The sequence below is a fragment of the Ahaetulla prasina genome, chromosome 12 (assembly GCF_028640845.1).
Source record: "Ahaetulla prasina isolate Xishuangbanna chromosome 12, ASM2864084v1, whole genome shotgun sequence".
NCBI classification, from domain to species: Eukaryota; Metazoa; Chordata; class Lepidosauria; order Squamata; family Colubridae; genus Ahaetulla; species Ahaetulla prasina.
Window position 1 is genome coordinate 4,449,300 of NC_080550.1, and position 16,678 is coordinate 4,465,977.

At 41.1% G+C, this 16,678-nt stretch overlaps 1 protein-coding gene across 2 annotated transcripts in view; it reads right to left on the reverse strand.

Moving 5' to 3' along the window:
* Nucleotides 1-2,942: 2,942 nt before the first annotated feature.
* The window catches only part of SLC6A2 (solute carrier family 6 member 2), a 47,232-nt gene continuing 33,496 nt past the window's right edge, over nt 2,943-16,678 (reverse strand). For both annotated transcript variants that reach the window (XM_058155398.1, XM_058155399.1), the window contains exons 12-14: nt 12,973-13,140; nt 10,444-10,515; nt 2,943-8,417 (exon numbers count right to left, since the gene is read on the reverse strand). In XM_058155398.1, coding sequence (XP_058011381.1) covers nt 8,394-8,417; nt 10,444-10,515; nt 12,973-13,140 — 264 coding nt within the window. In that variant the 3' untranslated portion in view covers nt 2,943-8,393. The remainder of the gene's footprint in view (nt 8,418-10,443; nt 10,516-12,972; nt 13,141-16,678) is intronic.

Here is a 16,678-nt window from a genome sequence, read left to right on the forward strand (position 1 = left end):
AAATTTCTCCTTAGTTCTAAGTTGCTTCTTTCCTTGATCAGTTTCCACCCATTGCTTCTTGTTCTACCCTCAGGTGGTTTGGAGACCAGCTTGACTCCCTCTTCTTTGTGGCAACCCCTGAGATATTGGAACACTACTATCATGTCTCCCCTAGTCCTTCTTTTTGTTAAACTAGACATACCCAGTTCCTGCAACCGTTCTTCATATGTTTTAGCTGCCAGTCCCCTAATCATCTTGGTTGCTCTTCTCTGCACTCTTTCTAGAGTCTCAACATCTTTTTTACATCGCGGCGACCAAAACTGAATTCAGGTATGTGATACAGGAAGCTGGAATTTAAGTATGGTTTGTAACAACAATTAATTGCTATTATCCTTCTCATCTTTCCCGCTACCTTCTCCTAGTATTATCCCTTTGTTGTTTGTATCTTACGATTTATGATTGTATCTTATGATTTATGACTTTGATATTTATATGTTTATATTTTACAAGAAGAGTTCTCCATTCCTCTGAAAACAACAAAATACCTTATCCCACCAGACTTGAAATCCTAGGCTTAGAAAGCTTTGAACTCCGTCGCCTCCAACAAGACCTAAGTTTAACTCACAGAATCATCTATTGTAATGTCCTTCCTGTTAAAGACTACTTCAGCTTTAATTGCAATAATACTAGAGCAACTAATAGATTTAAACTAAATGTCAACCGCTTTAATCTAGATTGCAGAAAATATGACTTCTGTCACAGAATCATCAGTGCTTGGAATACTTTACCTGACTCTGTGGTCTCTTCTCATAATCCCAAAAGCTTTAACCAAAAACTGTCTACTATTGATCTCATCCCATTCCTAAGAGGACCATAAGGGGCATGCATAAGCGCACAAACGTGCCTACCGTTCCTGTCCTATTGTTTTTCTTTTCTTCTTCCTATATATATGCTTATACCTCCTTATATTTACTCATATATGTGTTTATATGCTATATAATCTTTTTGTATGATACCTACATATATTGTTGTGACAAAATAAATAAATAAATAAATAAATAAATAAATAAATAAATAAATAAATAAATAAATAAATAAATAAATAAGTACGTTGAGAGCTTCTGCACCGAAGACAATTCCCTTATGTGTCCAATCGCACTTGGCCAATGACGAATATTCTCTCACTTTCTGATCACATTCAATGTATGAATGGGCCCATCAAGCTGATGTTTTCCAACATTTGTAAGAAAAAAGATGGATAAGATTGTCCTTTTGAGGTCACTATTGACGTAATGCAATGTTTATGATGACAATGTAATTGATAGTCGCTGTCATTTGCAGCTACAATTTTTCTTCGTCTCTCTCTTCTATCAGTTCTGGTTACATTCCCCCCTCCTCTTTCAGCATCAACAGTACAATAATTTTATATTCGTTTGCTCAAGAGAGATTAAGAAAGTTTTGAATGAGATGAGTCGAAATTAGTGCTAAATAGATTTTTTTTTCTTCTGAATTCTTTCCACCAATTGTTATTCAATTTGAGGAAAGATAATTGGTTGTTGTTGTTGTTATTGTTGTGTTTTTGTTGTTTTAAAGGCAATGGGAACTACGGTGAAAATATCTTTAGCTGTGGGATGGTGAGGGATTGTGTGACCGGCCTATCTTTAGTTTAGCTTCCACGTTGCACCAGGGAAGAAAAAAAAATGGAAAGAAAACCCATGTGTGGTTCTTAGTCCCATCCACCCCAGCCCCCAGCCCTGAGAAAGAAAATGAAGAGTGAAGAAGGCTGCAAGTGTGATGGAAAGAAGTATGGGCAAACAAACAAACAACAACAACAAAACATGCTTTCTGAGAATAATGAAAAAAAAATGGCAAGGCTAAGAAATTGCAAGGAAAATTTTTGCTTAACATTGATAAGCCTGGGCTATCAACTAGATAGGATAGAGAATGGTGAATTTTTTGTGTGTGAAAATGATGATGCAATGAATTAACAGGAATTCACATTCAATAGTCTTCTAATTAATCCCAAAGTCCTCCCTTATATTCCTTCCTTCCTCCCTCCTTTCCTTCTTTACACTTACTTTCTTCTTTCTTTACTTCCTCTTTCCCTCCTTCCCTCCTTCTCTTCCTTCCTTCCTTCCTCCCTTCTACTCTCCCTCCCTCCCTTCTTTCCTTTCTTACACTCTTTCCTTTCTTCTTGCCTTACTTCCTCCTTCCCCCTTTTTCTCCCTTCCTTCTCTTCCTTCCTCCCTTCTATCCACCCTCCCTTCCTTTTTTCCTTCCTTAACGCTTTCCTTTCTTACTTCCTCCTTCCCTCCTTTTCTCCCTTCTCTTTCTCCCTTCCTCCCTTCTACTCTCCCTCCCTCCCTTCTTTCCTTCCTTACACTCTTTCCTTTCTTCTTGCCTTACTTCCTCCTTCCCTCCTTCCCTCCTTTTCTCCCTTCTCTTTCTCCCTTCCTCCCTTCTACTCTCCCTCCCTCCCTTCTTTCCTTCCTTACACTCTTTCCTTTCTTCTTGCCTTACTTCCTCCTTCCCTCCTTCCCTCCTTTTCTCCTGTCCTTCCCTTCCTTCCTCCCTCCCTCCCTCCCTCCCTTCTACCCTTCCTCCTTTCCTTCTCTTCCTTCCCCCCTACCTCCCTTTCTACCTCCCTTCCTGCTTCTCAAATGAGGGCGAGGGGGAAGGATTGCAGTTTTTGGAACAGTGCTTGCTGTAGAAAGAAGGAAACCAAAGAATCAGGTGGGAATGAATACAAAAGGTGTGCCTTGAGACCAGCTCTTATTCTGCTCATAACAAATCATTGTTTTAGCCCAGATGGTGACAATTTGCTTTCAACTTAGACATGCAGGAACATCAATTGCTGTTTATAGAAAAGGACAACTTGCAGAGTTTATTGATACAGAAGATATTCTTTATTATTATTATTAGTATTATTATATATTTCTTCATAGTGCATATTTCTAGGTAAACTTAAATAAGACTTTGAAACACAGTATTTACAGTGCACAGCTTGGAAAAACAAAGCCAGACATAACCCATTTATCTTCAAGGATCCACAGGACAAGAAGACATGGGGGGAGGGGGAGACAAATATTTTGATACTCAAAAACGTGACCGAACATCCTGGATATAGTCAACCAGTGCAAACATCACACTTAATGTCCATAAACGAGAAAGGAAAGAAGCTGTTTCTGGTTATATACTTTGGAAAGGAGGTTTCCGCATCTTGAGGAAGGAGGCTGCAGTAGTAAGGGTGAGATATAATAAAATGCTATTTTCAGACACCCTCCAAAATAGGATTGATAAAAAGGAAGTGTTGTTGAACCATCGGCAAAGAGCCAAAGTCAACAGAAGAAAGTGTGAATTGAAGACACTTGGCTACACCATGCTCAGATTGCATTTTTAGTGGTGTGTGAGCTCTTACTTGCCTCGGAATTTAGGTTTGTCTGAAAAGAAATCGGAGGCTATTACAAGAAAAATCTTTGCTTCTGCAAACTCTTTTTTTTTAAGCCCATTTATCCTGATTTCCGCCTCCCACCTTTTTATATTCCCAACAAATCTACTTCCAAATCTCTTCTTAAAATAAAGATTTTGATATACGCCATATACCGATTTGAGAAACGAAGATTGGGCTCCTGTGGTTTCATTCATGGAGAATCACAGCCTGACGTGTTTTGCGCAATGTAGGTGGAAAGTAGACCAGAATGGCAGTTAAATTCTCTCCACCCATTTTAGGACTACGAACAATTTTCGACAATAAAACTTACACGGAAAAATACTTTCTTCTTCTTCTTGAGATTATAGCATACAACCACACAAGACTATCTATCTGGTTAAGGCAGCTTTGGAAAACATTGCACAGTGCTGTCTATACAAACAGGTTATTCTCCTTTTATTACACTACACAAAGAATTCAAAATCCAGCCCATCCTTCCAAACGGAATGAACCGCTGACCGGATTCAATTTAGAGAGAAGGGACGGATTTTGATCGGAACACGTTTTTCATTTGTTAGTTTTACAATCTACATTTTTTTCCGCCCTTTTATGAAAAAGAAAAGAAGAAAACAGGACTTTTAAAAGATTGATATACACAGACGTACCCTTACTTTCCCTTTGGTTATTAAAGGAAAAAAAAGGGCAGTACAAATTAAGCAAAAGGAAACCCAAGAAATGCTAAAGATAAAGCACTCTCTGTAAGGCAACCTGGAAAAATGTCTACTGAGACAGACAGGGGAAAAGCAACGTTTTTTAAAATACAGAGTTTCACCAGTGATAAACTTCCCAAGGCATCCAGCAACATGTTTCCATTGGAAAGGAACTTCGACAGTTCTAGACTAGAACTGAAGACCACAGTAAGTTCAAAACAACTTGTAATAAGGCTGTGATATTTTTTTTTCTCCAAGCTGAAACAACGTTGAATTAAAGGAAGGGGTTTCTGTGAACATTTGGTCCCATTTTGAGAAAATGAAGTGGATTCGGAGAAGTTTGACTTGATACGACTTTGCATTCCTTCCTTCAATTTAATTTGATCAAGGAGAGAAGCAACCAAGAATGAAGAAGGAATTTCCTGGCCAGTGAGAACAATTAATCAGTGGAATGACTTGCCTCCAGAAGTTGTGAATGCTCCAACAGTGGAAATTTTTAAGAAGATGTTGGATAACCATTTGTCTGAAGTGGTGTAGGGTTTCCTGCCTAAGCAGGGGGTTGGACTAGAAGACCTCCAGGGTCCCTTCCAACTCTGTTATTTCTATTTCTGAAAAAGCAATAGAAATAAGAAGACATCTGAAGAAGAGCCTTAGGGATAAGAGGACAAAAATTTAATCTAAACGATATCGTGCCACTCCTAGTGATTAATTCAATGTAAAATAAAGGATATTTGTATCCCAGGGTTGAACTGTGGAGTCCTTGAGCTTGATGATTTTCTTGCAGATATTTCATGACCTAACTAGGTAACAGTGCATCATCATGGGGCCTCTGTGGCTCAGACTGCTAATGTAGTCTGTTATTAACAGCAGCTGCCTGCAATTACTGCAGGTTCTAGTCCCACCAGGCCCAAGGTTGACTCAGCCTTCCATCCTTTATAAGGTAGGTAAAATGAGGACCCAGATTGTTGGGGCCAATAAGTTGACTTTATATATAAATATACAAATAGAATGAAGACTATTGCTTAACATAGTGTAAGCCGCCCTGAGTCTTCGGAGAAGGGCGGGATATAAATGCAAATAAAAAAAAAAAATCAGTCAGCAACTTCACTGATGATGTTATCTAATTTGGTGATGAAACGTCTGCAAGAAAACCACCAAGCTCAGACAGAACCAAGTGCAGCTAATCAAGCTTTCCTGTAAATTCAGATGTAAAGCATGGAAGCAGACTTCATGTAGCACGGACACTTCTCCAAATGTGGACATTTCTTCATAGCGAAAGCTACGGGTCAATGTAGTCTTTACGTTCAGGCAAAGTCCGTTGCTGTTCATTCCCTCAAAACAACTCCATGCCGGGAGTGGGAAATTCATCTGAATTCATTGGAATTCAGTCCCTGACCTCTGCTTTTTTCACTTTCCATGCTGTGACATGAAAATCTATCTATTGTATACCATCAAGACTTGGATTGGTGCTGGAGAACAAAATGGCAGCTGAGAGACATGACTTTGCTTATGAAACTCTGGTTTTTATATCATGAGAACCGATGATCCAGGCATGAGTCCCTGTCTCCTTCTGCACTGTAATTAGAAAGTTGGGTGAAAGAATATTTGAGGGTCATTTGAATCATATCTGCTATGTCCCTCAAAAGCTACTCAATTCTAATTTGAAGCAGACAGTCTTAGCAGAAGGATGGTAATTGTGATCCAAGAAGAATGGCAAGGCCATTCACCTTGGATCGTTCGTCTAAAGCAGCTTTCTCCAATCTAGGTGTCCTCTAGAAATGCAGTCTTCATTTGCTAGAATTCTCCAGCCACCATGGAGACATGGAGAATTAGTTAGCGGATTGAAGGGTATCCCAAACTCAAAAGACTGTTATAAGGAGGTTTAAGGAACTCTACAAAGAACGCATTAGACATACCAAAATGAAAACTTAACATCCTCTGTATTTCTGAATGCCGTTCTTTGCTCTTCACACACCCTCTTCATTGCAATCCACGTTTTCTTAACTTAATTGCATATGGATATCATACAAATGCTGAGCAGATTGTTTTGATGTTAAGGCATGCTGGGGGTCATCTGGATTCTAGATTCAGAGATTGAAAAGAAAACTAACTTTACCAGGAAGATAGATATATATATAATAGTGGTAGAGTAGATGATTCTCCTGGCCTTCAGAAGGTCTTTCTCACCAAAAATGGTAGTCTAAAAAGGATGATCAAAACATACACCTATCCCAAGGGTGCCTGCTTGAAAGAGTTGAAAAATGAAACAAGAGAACCTCAACTTCTCAAAGCTGAAGACAAAGAAAGAAGATGAGAAAGGCAGGAAAGAAGGATGAGATTTGTAAATGACAAGAGGTGAAGCTGGGTGGTGATGAATTTAAAGCAATTGTCAAGAATATACGGCTGCTAAATCTAACATATTTTTTTTTACAAAAACAAAAAGTGGATTAGGTAAAAAAAATATGACTTCCAAGTCATCTGTAAAGAAGGAAGAGCTTTGAGATCCATCATTCTGAGTCTCTTAATGGGCTTTGAAGCTGGGGCCAAAAAGGGAATCTTGGAAGGGGCTGTCTGCAGGCTTTCATTTCATGCAATAGGTCTTTTACGCAGACCATCTGCAAAAGAAATGAGAGGTTATAGCCTCACAATTTCCCTGGGGTAGATTAGACTGAGAGATTAAAAAAAAACCAAGCATGGAGTTGAAAGGAAAACGGTGCCTTGATTATTTCTAAGCCCAGAGGTGGTGATGACATTATAGAGTAGATGTTTCCATAAAGGTACAACTGCGAACACCCCATGTATAAAAAGGCTTCTATGTCAAATAGAAGAAAGAGTTGGGATTATTTTTTGGGGGGATTCTAAAGCTTTCATTTTTGGGGTAATTCTCTTTTGGAGTTTCGCTGTCAGCATTTTTATAAGCCTCCCTTCTCCTAACTTCTCCAAACTTCTCCCATTGACGAGAAGATTATTGATCTGACCACTTGTGTTAACATCCAACTTCTAGCTACTAGTTTTTGGGCAGCTTTTGATGGTGACAGCAAAGGAAGAAGATTATCTCTGAAAAGATACATTGCTAGTCTAGAAAACGCTTGTCCATAAAACTTAAAGACAAAACCTCCGTGGATTTACCCTTTTCTCTAATGATCAGCCACTGAAAGTTGCTAAATTTCAACGTTTTCTCTTCCCAGTTCCTTTGAAAGTTAATTAGAACTGAGCTATGCTGCTCGATGGCATAAATTACTAAATTTGGCATAAATTACATAAGTTTGTTTAAAAAAACAGGAATCTATTCTGTGGATTCTTTATTTGGCAGGAATAAAGAACAAAACATAGCTAGAGGATAAGACTATTCTCAGGCCATTTATTTATTTATTTATTTCGCTGTTGCACGTGGCTACGAGTTTGAAATTGAATGTCATCCTAGACTCTTGTTAAGGAAAAGCATCATATTTTGGTATCTGTATAACGTTGCCTAACCTATGCATGAAAAGTCACCATCTGCTCCAACAACGAAAGAAAAAGAGTTTGACAATTGATTGGAAAACGTCTTACAACGGTCCAGGTTTTCGCTTGCCAAAGACTTCGAAGCACAAGGGAAAGTTTCTTCATCGGAGAGCTGACTCTGGATTTCTCCACCGAACCAGAAATGGTCAAGGTGTCCAAGATTGTCCTACTAGCTTGCTTTGGTGTATAATCAGTTGGTGAATCATGTCTGATGTCAATGTCATCAGAAGCAATCTTCTCTACCATTTTCCTCCTTGAATAAAGAAACATAACCACTCCTTTTCTTTTGAAGATTCCAAAATATGTTCTTCTTGTTGTTTCCCTCTCTTCCCTTCTCTCTCTCTCTCTCTCTCTCTCTCTCTCTCTGCCTGCTCCAAGTAAAATTACCTTTGAGCAAAAGTAGACATCTCTAAGTCTTTGCTGCTGGCATTAGCAAGCATGGTCCCTTTTTTGATCAGGAGCATGTTTAGCGTGTCGAAAATTAATTGTTGCATTTTTTAAATTATTATTATTATTAAATAAAAAAGAATAATTAAAAAAATCAAGTTATCAAGGAAGTTCGTCTGGGGAAAAAAAAAACCCTTGAACTATTAAGTGTTTGAGAGGAAGATGAATCTTCGCCCATAGAAATTTGGAATTAATAATCCGAATCAGCTTTCCAGCCAGTCAATTAACAACCAAGGATGGCCCAGACTTCATCACTGGTTTTCTCAGGTGTTCCCAACTGTGTTTTTCAACATATTGACTTTTTCTGTCAAACGTCACAGTTATCATATGGATATCCAGTGTTGAAGCTGCAAGGAGAAGCAGGAAAAACCAGAATTTAGCTGAACGACATGATTGATAAAACTTTTAGGATTTTACAACGAAAACATTCAATTGGTTCACTTATTTTATACCAAGATCTAGCCTACCAGCCATGTTCAATTCCACTAAGTAAGAAATATGTGAGATTGATGGAGCTGCCTTTACCTATTTACTTGACTTCACTTCAAAGGAAATAGTTTTGCATTTCTCAGAAGAAGAAAAAAAACGTACCCAGAAATATTTGCAACAAAGATGTATATACAAGCCTACAGCCAGGGAGCACAACTTTGTCTGGGCAATGTTGTTTGAACAGTGTCTCTGAAACTGGGCCCTCAAGAATCACTGCTGAAGCCAAAGCCCCAAGCTAAAATTAATTCCATTGGATTGCCAAGTTGCAAAGTTATGGTTAGCAACCTTCCTCTTCTGTCCCAGTAAGCATTACAGTTGGATTGCTGTCCCCAAGCTCACAAGCCAAAGTGGGGTTGTGGAAGGACTCATAATCTTCATTTGTCTGAAGTGGTGTAGGGTTTCCTGCCTAAGCAGGGAGTTGGACAAGAAAACCTCCAAGGTCCCTTCCAACTCTGTTATTCTAAGCTATTCTCCAAAGCATCTGAGGGCAGGACAAGAAGCAATGGGTGGAAACTAATCAAGGGACAGAAGCAACCTAGAACCAAGGTGAAATTTCCTGACAGTGAGAACAATTAATCAGAGGAACAACTTGCCTCCAGAACTTGCCAACACTGGAAGTTTTTAAGAAGAGGTTGGTAGAGGGTTTCCTGCTTAAGCAGGGGGTTGGACTAGAAGACCCCCAAGGTCCCTTCCAACTCTGTTATTCTATTCTATTCTTCACATTGCATATATACGCATGGCTGAAAGTCAAAAGGACATCTTTTTCCGGTTATATCCATACAAACCACCAGAACAGGGAGGCAGGGAATGTTAGAAGACCCTTCTCTTAAGGAGGTCCACCTAGTGAGACCCAGAAGAAGGGCCTTCTCTGTGGTGGCTCCCTCCCTCTGGAACATCATTCCTGTGGAGATATGATTGGCTCCCACTTTTTCTTTTTTGCAGGGCCCTGAAGATATGGTTTTGCCCGTGGACCTGAGGACACCAGAGTGGGATGGAGCCCATCAAATGGTTGGTTTAATTGTTGACCCAAGGAGATAAGGATCCATTGGGGTTTTTAATTAGGGTTTTATTTCTGTAAGCCAGGGGTCTCCAACCTTGGCAACTTTAAGCCTGGAGGACTTTAACTGGTCGCCACGATGTAAAAAGGATGTTGAGACTCTAGAAAGAGTGCAGAGAAGAGCAACGAAGATGATTAGGGGACTGGAGGCTAAAACATATGAAGAACGGTTGCAGGAACTCGGTATGCCTAGTTTAATGAAAAGAAGGACTAGGGGAGATATGATAGCAGTCTTCCAATATCTCAGGGGTTGCCACAAAGAAGAGGGAGTCAAGCTATTCTCCAAAGCACCTGAAGGCAGAACAAGAAACGATGGGTGGAAACTAATCAAGGAAAGAAGCAACCTAGAACTAAGGAGAAATTTCCTGACAGTTAGAACAATTAATCAGTGGAATAACTTGCCTGCAGAAGTTGTAAATGCTCCAACACTGGAAATTTTTAAGAAAATGTTGGATAGCCATTTGTCTGAAATAGTGTAGGGTTTCCTGCCTGGGTAGAGGGTTGGACTAGAAGACCTCCAAGGTCCCTTCCAACTCTGATATTATTATTATTATAACTCCTGGCGGACTTCAACTCCCAGAATTCTCCAGCCAGTAAAGCTGGCTGGGGAATTCTGGGAGTTGAAGTCCTCCAGGCTTAAAGTTGCCAAGGTTGGAGACCCCTGCTGTAAACCACCCAAAATCATCATGAGCGACTTGGGCAGTCAAAAAAAAAAACCATGTTCTTAACAAGAAGGTTAAATCAATAAAAAATCGCATGAATGTCCCCCACCCCCACCCCCCAAAAAAGTTTACATGCCATGGAACTGAGAAGCTGAGAATACGAACCTTAAACTGTCTCACATTTCCTTGGTCTACTAGAGGCTGCTCGTTGTATGGCGTGATGCAGTACGCTATTTTCTAACAGAAAGCAGAAGGAGGGGGGGAGAAAAAGGCGTTTTAAGGAAATTCAACCCAGCATTTTCACGATGGAAAGAACGCTATACGGCCGTGATGGCGAACCTTTGACACGCGTGCCAGAGATGGCACGCAGCGCCCTCTCTGATGGCATGCGAGCCGTCACCCCAGTTCAGCTCCGCTGCACACGTGCGCACACGCTTCCCGCCAGCCAACTGGTCTTTAGGTCTCTGCCGCGCATCGCAAGAGGGTGCATGCGAGAAACCGCACATGCGGGGGAGCAGGGCACATGCACGAGAGTGCATGCATACATGGGGTGGGGGCGCATATGCAGGGGCCGTGATTGCATGGGCGGGGTACATGCACGGTAGGGCGCACACATTGCATTTTGGGGGTTCTGGCACATGCGCGCTTTGGGCACTCGTTCCTGAAAAGGTTAGCCATCGCTGCCATACAGCTTAAGGAATATTTGGGGATAGATAAGGATCGTTCATGAGAAGAAAGCAAGAAAGGAAAGAGTTTCAGAAATAAGCTAAAGCACAACCTCAGCAAATATGTGGATTTTTTTTTTTCCCCACTCCCCAAAAGATAATTTGGTCCGGAACGCTTTCAATGATGATGAAGTAATCATAATGTAGGTCTTCTCCCTTTATGAAAACAGATTCGAGCCAAGAAAGGAAACAAATGGATTGTATCGTACCAAGGATGGGTTCTACTTACCTTTACTACCGGTTCGTATTGTGCCCACACGCGCAGGCGCCTGCGCAGAAGAGTTTTGATGACATTTGGGTCAGTGGGCGGAGCCTCATGCCGGTTTTACTACCGGTTTTATAGAACCGGTCCGAACTGGGGGCAACCCACCACTGCATCATACTCATTGAAAGTTTCCCCGAGCAAATTATAGACCTGTTAGGTCTTCTCAGTCAACATTTTACACCACTGCCTTGCACTGCAAAACAATAAATCCCAGTTTAAGATCATATGGGGGTAAACCTTTCAGGATAACTCAGAATTTGGAGTTCAGCGGGAATAGCAAGAGACGGTCAACCGGTTAAGAAAAGAAACATCTTCTGTATCAGTGGTGAAATCCTCCTCGGGTTGCCACCGGTTTGCTGCCCACACATGCGTGCTATGTGTGTACATGTGCATTGCGTGCCAAACGGATGTTGCTTGTGCGCGCATGCACAGCGCGCACCAAATGAACACTGCTTGTGAATGCGCAGCAGACGCCAAACGCGCACTTCGCGTGGAAAAAGGAACCATTTGAAGGTAAGTGGAACAGCGAGGGCGGGGGAAACAGCTGTGCTGCGTGATTTAGATTCACTAGAAAGCAGGATTTCCTGCTTCCTAGTGAATATAAATCACGCGGAACAGCTGATCGTCGGAAATACCGGTTCAGATGAACCGGCAGCTTTTATTATTACCGATTTGCCCAAACCGGTGCGAACTGGTACCATTTCACCCCTACTCTGTATGTTTTCATCTGTTTTATAATAGGGTATATAAATTTGAATCTAAAAACCCCAAAGGTTGATATCTTACTGAAAACTTGCAATAAAACAAAAGACAGGGGTCTGTGCTCTCTCGAATTTAATGGATTTCTAGAGTTTAGAGCGCAAGATTTTTCCAATGGCAGTGACAAGAAAATTACTGTCTGTCACTGGTCCTAATTCTAGGCAATCTAGAACTGGTAATTGGGGTGGGGTATCTGTGGAGCAATTGTGAGGTAGATCAATGGGACACAGGTTTTTGTCACCAAGCAAACATTTCTGCAAAAATGGAAACTGCAAATTGCTTTGCTTCCTTCCCCTCTCTCTCTTCCTCAATCCCCTCCTCCTTCCCTTTCTCTTCCTCCTCCTCCTCCTCCTCCTCAATCCCTTCCCTTTCTCTTCCTCTATCTTCTCCTCCCCTCTACCTCTTCTTCCTCCCCCTCCCCCTCCTCCTCTTCTTCACTCCCCTCCTCCTCCTCCTCCTTCCGTTTGTCCTCCTCTTCCTCCTCCTCCCTTTTCTCTTCCTCTATCTCCCCCTCCCCCTCTATCTCCTCCTCCTCCTTCATCTCCTGGGCAATGTCCAGGATTTTATCCCCATAGCACCACTGAGAAGTGTCCTGCCCCCCAGATACCACCTCCTTAATTTAATTTGAAGTCCTGCAATTGTGTTGATGCCAGGAAAAAGCCATTAGGAAATTCAAATTTTGATTTTGTTTTTTTCTGCCTCAATGTCTACTTTGTCCCTTAATAGACCTGGGATGGCTTAGCTTCCAAATGTCCAGAAGAGAAAATACAGAAGTGTTCCAAATCCTTTTCTTGAAATGCAAAATTACTTTTGACTTGGTTTCCAAAAGGTCACCTATCTATGAAGCATTTGCGGAATTAAAGAAAAGCAAACTCTTAGCTTAACGCTGGCAATTTTCATTTCGCAAAGAACATTTCCATGACATTTCGTAGCTCGGCCACTCACTTGTTGAAAGGTCCCTGGTGTCCTCAGTAATTTGTAGAGGATGTATGCAGGCACAAGGATCATGGAAGATGATGCAACGGCCCATCCGACAGAAGTGGCCCAAGTGGGGAAGGTGTATTGGTCGTAGGTCAACGGTTTGGAATTTATGATGCTCACTAAGATTACAAACTGTAAGGGTGGGAAAGAGGAGGAGGAGGAGGGGGGGATAAACAAAATTAATTTCCTTTGAATCACAGGTTTATGCTAAGGTGGAAAGAGAAGGTGACTCACATCTGATTCTTGTGGCATGCAAGAAGAAAAAGAGTCAACATTTTTTGTTTATCGTTACTTTTTTAGATGGATGGACAGACAGATAGATGATGAAGACAGACAGACAGATAGATAGAGAATAGAGAGATGAGAGAGACAGAAAGAGGATAATTACATGATAGTTGGATGGATGGATGGATGGATGGATGGATGGATGGATGGATGGATGGATGGGTGGATGGATGGATAGATAGATAGACAGACAGACAGACAGACAGATATGAAAGAGATGAAAGAGAGATGATTATGAATAGATAGACAGAGAATAGAGAGATGAGAGAGAGAGAAAGAGGATAATTACATGATGGATGGTTGACTGGATAGATAGATAGATAGATAGATAGATAGATAGATAGATAGATAGATAGATAGATAGATAGATAGGGCAGCAATAGCTAAGTAGTGACATTACAGAAGGGCATATTATATTTTAATCACTTTTGATTAAAAGTGAATGAGTGAGTGAGCGAGTGAATGAGTGGCATACCGAGATACTCCAATGCAAGTTCCTTCCTATCATTTTAGAATCTGGGTCTGATTCCCAAATTCAGACAGCTGTTTTTTTTTCTTTCAGAATTCTAGGAGATTCTTCAAGCCTCTCCCTGAGCTTTTCTGCTTTATCAAAGCTTTTGCATCTACTTAAAATCAAAGCAAGTCACACCACTGGACAGGAGGCCAGCCCTTCACATTTAATATTGAGTGCCAAGTGCAATTACGCTGTACAAAGAGGCCCCAAACGTTTTGATCTGCCCATAATGTTAGTTATTTGACCCATCACTCAAACATCAAGTTAAAGATGTTAACTGTAGAAGAAACGGTTTTAGCAGGAACTTATCATGGCTCTAAAAACACTCTGTTGTTGTTTTTTCTAATCTCCATTCTAATGGAATAAAAAAAAACCAAAATTTTCAACCAGGTTACCCTGAAATAGTGATTTTTTCTAGAAAGACAATGGATTAAGATTACATTAATATGATAAGGAGCTTAGCTGAATTCTGCAATTTTGACTTGGGAGCATCAGCAAAGGTGAGTATGAAAACCTGATTCCATCTTTTTCCAATACTCCATTGGGAATTTATTCCTGAATTCAACTCTTGCTAAAAGTATAATGATGCAGCGTTCTACGGTATGGAAAGAGATGGTTGACTTGGAACAATCCCATATCTACTGAAGAAGAACTACTGAAGTTCTCCGGTAATACTGTACTACTAACCAGAGCATACAAAACATTTGCTAGACCAATTCTCAAATACAGCTCGTCTGTCTGGAACCCGCACTGCATATCGGACATTAATACAATTGAACATGTCCAGAAATATTTCACAAGAAGAGTCCTCCAGTCCTCCTCTCGCAACAAAATACCTTATGCCACTAGACTCGAAATTTTGGGCTTAGACAACTTAGAACTACGCCACCTTTGGTATGACCTAAGCATAGCTCATAAAATCATCTGCTACAATGTCCTACCTATCAATGACTACTTCAGCTTCAACCACAACAATACACGAGCATAGATACAAATTTAAGGTGAACCGCACCAAACTCGATTGCAGAAAATATGACTTCAGCAACAGAGTGGTCAATGCCTGGAATGCACTACCTGTGGTTTCATCCCCAAGCCCCCAAAATTTTAACCTTAGATTGGCTACTGTTGACTTCAGCCCATTCCTAAAAGGTCTGTAAGGGGCGTGCATAAGAGCACCAGCATGCCTACCGTCCCTGTCCTAATGTTCCCTTTAATTGTATTCATTTTATGTGTTCAATTCATACTTATACTTATATATATTATCTAATATGTACTCAACAAATAAATAAAATAAAATAAAAAAATCAGCATATACTTTGTGCACAATCTCTTTCAATGCACACTGAAAATCTGCAGGATGTTTGTAAAATTAAAAATCTGCAAAGGCTATCAAAAATGTTCATCTTAGGAATCCTACTGTGCTCCAAGCATCTAAATTTCAATTCGCAGAATTTTCAGCAACGGCCATGTAAGCTGATGGACTATTGGAACCGAAGACTACAAAAGTGAACCGCTCCAATCTTGATTGCAGAAGATATGACTTCAGTAACAGAGTTGTTAATGCCTGGAATGCACTACCTGACTCTGTGCTCTCTTCCCAAAATCCCCAAAGCTGTCGTGTCCCACTCCTCCGCTGACGGCCGGGTCAGGGAAATCCGAATCAGGCTTGCCTCTGCAGCTCTGCCCAAAGTCCTAGCAAAGTCCTTAGAGCAGGCAGGAGACCAGTAAGTGACTTCAGCAAGATAAGTTCGACTTTGCCTGACTCAGAGACTGCCAGAAAGCAGATCCTTTATATAGGCCATGGGGTGTGGCTCCATGACTCAGCACTCATTAAGGCCTGCCCCTCCCTTCCTTCTGTTGCCTCCGCCTATCCAATCTTCTGATGCGAGGGTCACTCCAATCAGCTGTTGGAAGTAAACTTTCCTCAGGCTCACATGCTGTGGAGGTGGGGAGGGTCTAGCTGTCTGCTTGCCTGGGCATGGAGCCAGGGCTGGGGCCGGGAGGTGCTCCCTCCTCTGCAGCCTGCTTGGGCATGGAGCCAGGGCTGGGACCGGGAGGTGCCCCCTCCTCTGCAGCTTGTCTGGGCATGGAGCCAGGACTGGGGCCGGGAGGCATACATTCCTCCGTGTTCGGGAGCAGATAAGCAGACCCCGGCTGCGGTGAGAGCGGACAAGACACAACACCAAAGCTTTAACCAAAGACTATCTACTATTGACCTCACCCCATTCCTAAGAGGTCTGTAAAGGGCATGCATAAGAGCACCAGTATGCCTACCGTTCCTGTCCTAATGTTCCCTTTGGTTTTATTCAATTTGTGTGGTTATTTCATGCTTATACTTATATATATTGTTGCGTTTGACAAAATGAATGAATAAATAAATAAATAAAAATAAAAATAAATGTCTGGAGATTAGCAAGATTGAGAGAACCATCAGCTATAAATAGTTATTAAAACGGAGATGTTTGGGAATTCAGATCCCCTCCTAAATTCGACATTTCTATGGATTTCCATCGTGCCATAAATCTATATTTCCTTCATTGCTGCTCTCTTGGGCTGAAAGAAAAATCTGAATGGACTTCATTTTAAATTTTCAAACCAAGATTTGGGTGCTTTAGCTGAATATTTCAGTGTAGTTTTCCACTTAAAAATAACCTACACGATATTGTACAAAATTGCAGTCTATCATAGGAATTTCTTTGCAAGAGCTGCATATTAGAGGCTATACAATGCAGGTATTTGATGCAACATCCCTAAAGCAATCTTAGTGGGTGACTTCAGTTCTTCTCATTTTGGCACATTTCTGAAGTCCTCTAGTCGTTGTGCCCATTTCGTGGGAAGAGAAACCCAACCCAATTGGAAGCATTGAAGATA